Raw genomic sequence first — 4,937 nt, 5'->3', positions numbered from 1 at the left:
CTCCTCCCCCGCCTCCTCCCTCAGCCCCCTGCGAGACACCCTGGGCGGTGAGGAGAGGCTTCTCCCACCTGCCTGCTGTGCCCACTGGCACTGCCACATCACATGGGGCTTGCTCGAGGGTGGGGGCAGCTGGTGGGCACAAAGCAGGTGCTGTGGGGTGGTTTCTCTGTAGATTGTGTGTGGGCACATGGAGGAGAGGGCCTGTGGTGGGGCTGTGCCACCCTGGACAGCCTGTCACAGCCCCTGTCTGTGTGTCCTGCAGGTAAGTATGATGTGGACTACACCACTGGGCAGATGATGAGCTTCAGCTCCGTGTTTGCAGTGATGTTCAACGGCTGCACTGGCATCATGGCAGGCTCCAACATGTCAGGTAAGGACAGGAGGTGCCTGGCAGGGTGGCACCAGGAACAGGAACTGAGAGAGATCAGGGATGTGCTGTGCCTGTGGGCACTAATGCTGCCTGCTCCTGCCCACAGGGGACCTGAAGCGCCCGAGCTATTCCATCCCACGGGGCACCATCTCTGCTGTGCTCTTCACCTACCTCGTCTACAACCTGCTGGCTTTCCTCATGTGTGCCACCTGCAACAGGTATGGCCACCTCTCCACATGCCAGGGTGTGCCTGGTGCCAGGGCTTGCTGGCCTGGGCCGAGGCAGATGCCAGTGTGTCTTTGTCCCTCTCCAGGACCCTCCTGCAGAAAGACTATGGCTTCTTGCGTGACATCAGTATCTTCCCACCGCTGGTCACTGTGGGCATCTATGCTGCCACTCTCTCTGCAGCCATGAGCAACCTCATCGGGGCATCCCGCATCCTGTATGCTCTGGCCCGGGATGATCTCTTTGGTGAGTGCCCAGAATGCCCTGGCACTCGTTGGAGCCCCCTCAGCAGGTTGTCCCTGCTAGCCCTGACATCAGGGAACGCCCTTCTTGGTGCGGAGGTGATGGTTTGTGGGTTGGTGTGTGCCCATTTGGGTCACCCGCATGTCCTGGAATTTGCCCCTGCCCCAGCACTCAGGGTGGGGATGGGATTCCTGGCTGATGGTTGAACCTGTGGCTGCCTACTGGGGTGTCCCAGCCCAGCCTCCCTGCTCTGCCTTGCAGGCCGGGCACTGGTGCTGGCCAAGAAGACATCTGCCAGTGGGAACCCAGTGATGGCAGTGATCCTCTCCTGGCTGGTGGTGCAGGTGAGTTTGTCAGCCATGCTTCTTTCCTGGCCTCGCTGGGTGACAGTTGGTTGTCACCTGGGCTGGGTGTTGTGGAGCCTGGCATGTGCCCCTGCCCTGTGGAATTCCTCTTCCAGCCTCCCTGTCCTGGGTGTCCTGCTGCAGTTGTGCCCCTACCTCCCTGAGATGGGAGGTATCCCATCAATTAAGGATAAATCAAAAAAAGGGAAAGGGATTCCTGTCTGTACCCTTACTCATCATACCCCTGGGATACACCCCAGGTGGACAGGGGTGGCTTGGGCACATGCCTGACGTGCTGTCCCAGGGTATGCATTCACCCTGTGCTCTCTGCAGCTTGTGCTCTTTTCTGGGAAGCTCAACACCATCGCAAGTGTCGTGACAATCTTCTTCCTCCTGGTTTATGCCACTGTCAACCTGGCCTGCCTGGCACTGGAATGGGCCTCGGCCCCCAACTTCAGGTACCCACTGCCACAGGGGCGAGAGGCTGTTCTGAGATGCTTGGCAGGCACCCATCCCTCCATTCTTCTATCTGTGATTCCCCTGCCACCTCTGTGCCTGAGATTTATGATGAGATGGTGGGCAGAGATGCTGAACTCCCCTCTCCTGGGCATTAGAGGGACAAAGACACCCCTATCCCTGGGGAGAGAGAAGGGGACAGGTCCTAGAATGGCACTGGCTTGGCATGGTTCTTGTGCACCGGCACTGCTTTGCTGAGTGGATATGGATAAATCCAGCACCATGGGTACCACCCGCCCCCTCCCCTCAGGCTTCCAGAGGTAATTTATAGCCTGGGCCCGGCCGGCATCCCCCGGGCAGTTTGCCAAGCAGTGATGGAGCCCGCTTTCCATTAGCGCTAATTAAACTAACGGAGAAGGGGGAGGGAGGAAGGAGGATTCTGGGTGGGAGGAGGAGAAAATATCTTCCAGGAAGAAGGAGTATGTGTAGCAGGCAGGCCCAGCCTGTGGTACAAGGTGTGGGGTGCTCTGATGTGAGGCTGGGCAATCGTAGGGCTGCCCAAATCTGGGGTGCAGGGAATGGCTGGGGGAGCCTGATCTCCCTCCTGGGTGATGCCCACTGCCCTCAGTGCAGGATGCTAACTCCACAGCAGGGAGAGTCCCCCAGGTGGGCAAAGGTGTTGCACAAGTAGGGCTGGGTGGCACTGCCTGGGAGTCCCCCAGAGGCCCCATTCCCAAAGGAGAGCTGATGCCTGTGCCAGGCTGTGGCTTGGGCCCCATCTGCCCTGCCCAGCTGCTTCCCTGACTTGGCACGGAATGGGGCAGGATCAGTGCCTGGGGGGAGCCTGCTGGGATGGGTAGCAACAGGCCCCTCACCCACCCCACATCTGGTGCCTCCCCCCTCCCCTCACTGAGGTCTGCATCAAGCACAGCGGAAAAGGATTTTAATTACCTTTCAGGAAAAACAGCAATTAGAGAAAATAACAGCTTCTCGCCTCCCCGCCTCTGCCTCCCTGCACCAGAATGAGTGGGCACCGTGGCTGGCAGCGCTGCCATGCACTGCCCATTACTACCTGGGTGTTCTAGGACAGTGCCAGCCCCATGGCCATCATTGCCCTGTCTGCCCAGGGTTGGCAGCAACAGGCTGCCCACTGCCCTGGGAGATACCATCTCCCCTCCATAACTTCTCCTCCAGCCGCATGAGGTGCCCAACATGCCCTGGGCTGGCATAGCAGAATCACTGGGGGTGGGTGGTGTGGCCCTTTGGCACAGCTGCCCTTGCTGTGCCCTCCCCACAGGCAGCATGGGCACCACATGATAGCAGGTGTCCCCTCCTCCCTGCTGCAGGCCCACTTTCCGGTACTTCACCTGGCACACGTGCCTGCTGGGCATCGCAGGCTGCTGTGTCATGATGTTCCTCATCAGCCCTGTGTCAGCCTCAGCAAGCCTGGGCTTCCTCCTCCTCCTCCTCCTTGCCCTTCACTACCTCTCACCCAGCAGCACCTGGGGCTACATCAGCCAGGCCCTCATCTTTCATCAGGTAAGTGCTGTCCTCCTGTTGTCCCCTTATGGGGTGGAAAGCTGGTGTTCCCATGGCAGCTCAGCTGTGTCCTGGGCAGTATGTCCTCAGGACTGGCATCCCCAGGGGGTGGATTGGTGAAACAAAAAGGGTTCCTCATCTGTTTCCCTCCCTCTGTCCTGCAGGTGCGGAAGTACCTGCTGATGCTGGATGTGCGGAAGGACCATGTCAAGTTCTGGCGCCCGCAGATGCTGCTGATGGTGCAGAACCCGCGAGGCAGCGCCCGCCTCATCGACTTCGTCAATGACCTCAAGAAGAGCGGCCTCTACGTCCTGGGCCATGTGGAGCTGCAGGACTTGGGTGAGGATTTGCACCCTGTGCTAATGGCCTCTGCACTTTGCTGTGGTGCCAGAGGGCTCCTGGGCTTCTTGGGTTGACACTGCTGACCAGTTGATGGCTGGGGAATGTCAGTGTTTTGGGCACATGTGTGGCACATTGGGCTTGCCTGCTATGGGGACATCAGTGAGTTGTGTCTGTCCCATCCCTCCTGTGCACACACACTTATACATGTGTGTGCATGAGTGTCCATCCCTACATGTGCACGTGGGGCTCCTGCATGTGTCAGTGTTGGCACGCACACGAGGCATGTGCCAGCCAAGTTAGCACCTGTACACACCCAGCACACATGTGGGCACACACTTGGCACAGCCTTGCACACGTGTGTGCCTGTGTCCATCCTCACCTCACACCTGCTGCTGTGTGTCCAGGTGCCTTGGGGGTGTTTGCACTCTCATTTGTGTTGGTTTGCACACGTGTGCTCTCCCTGGCACATGACATGGCTGATGCACAGGCTCTGTTCCCCCTTCCCTGCTGTTGCTGTGGTGACTAATGGCCTGAAATTGGGGAGTGGGGATGGGGCTGCCTGGGGTTTCTTATACATTTATGTACAATTTTATATCTCTCTCTGTAAGCACCTCTCCATCTCACGGGTGCTGGGGTGGGCACAGGGTTTTGCAGCAGGGGTGGACAGCAGGGTTAGCCCCAGTATGGGATATCTGTCCCACTGATGCTGGTTTTGTCCCCCACCCAGACATGCTGCCCTCAGATCCGCTGCAGCCCCAGCAGGACTCGTGGCTCAGCTTGGTGGACAAACTGAATGTCAAGGCCTTTGTCAGCCTCACCCTTGCACCCTCAGTACGGCACGGTGTCCGACAGCTCCTCTTCACCTCTGGCCTTGGTAAGTGGTGCCTGGTCTGGACATGGGTGAGGGTCCATCCTGCTGTCCCTCTGGGTTGAGAAGTGCCAAGGGGTTTGGAGGCACTTGAATGATCGATGCCAAGCCAAATTTGCTCTTGGAAGCATCTGGGATGAGCTGTAGGGGGTTTGGGGTTTCGAAGCATCACTGTTGGCAGTGTTGAGGGGCTTGAAGACACCTGGATGAGCTATGCCAAGGGGTTTGGAAGCACACAGCGTGGGCAGTCCCAAAGACAAGTGGGAGAGGTATTGAGTGGGCAGTGCAAAAATCAAGTCGGGTCTTTGAGCTATCTAGATGTGATCCTGAGGAGTCTGAAATTGGCAGGGTGAGCAATGCCAAAGTCAAGCTGTGGTTTGTTGACACCTGCAGTGCCAGGAGGGCTGGTGTAGCCCTCTGCTTCTGCTCAGCTGGGCTGGCACGGTCTCTCTGGCAGGCGGGATGCGCCCCAACACCCTGGTGCTGGGTTTCTACGACGACGAGGCGCCGCAGGACGGTCTGGCCCGGCACCCTGCCTTCACCAGCGCCC

At 58.6% G+C, this 4,937-nt stretch overlaps 1 protein-coding gene across 1 annotated transcript in view; it reads left to right on the top strand.

Annotated features, from left to right (window-relative positions):
• SLC12A9 (solute carrier family 12 member 9) overlaps nt 1-4,937 on the top strand; it is a 12,772-nt gene that overhangs the window by 4,797 nt on the left and 3,038 nt on the right. The window contains exons 6-14 of the mRNA XM_005419119.2: nt 263-370; nt 477-588; nt 684-841; nt 1,100-1,182; nt 1,516-1,640; nt 2,985-3,177; nt 3,342-3,516; nt 4,247-4,393; nt 4,845-4,933. Coding sequence (XP_005419176.1) covers nt 263-370; nt 477-588; nt 684-841; nt 1,100-1,182; nt 1,516-1,640; nt 2,985-3,177; nt 3,342-3,516; nt 4,247-4,393; nt 4,845-4,933 — 1,190 coding nt within the window. The remainder of the gene's footprint in view (nt 1-262; nt 371-476; nt 589-683; nt 842-1,099; nt 1,183-1,515; nt 1,641-2,984; nt 3,178-3,341; nt 3,517-4,246; nt 4,394-4,844; nt 4,934-4,937) is intronic.

The sequence above is a fragment of the Geospiza fortis genome, unplaced genomic scaffold (genome assembly GCF_000277835.1).
Source record: "Geospiza fortis unplaced genomic scaffold, GeoFor_1.0 scaffold172, whole genome shotgun sequence".
Taxonomy (NCBI): domain Eukaryota; kingdom Metazoa; phylum Chordata; class Aves; order Passeriformes; family Thraupidae; genus Geospiza; species Geospiza fortis.
Note: the sequence above shows the minus strand (reverse complement) of the source record. Positions and strands in the feature narration are given on the sequence as shown.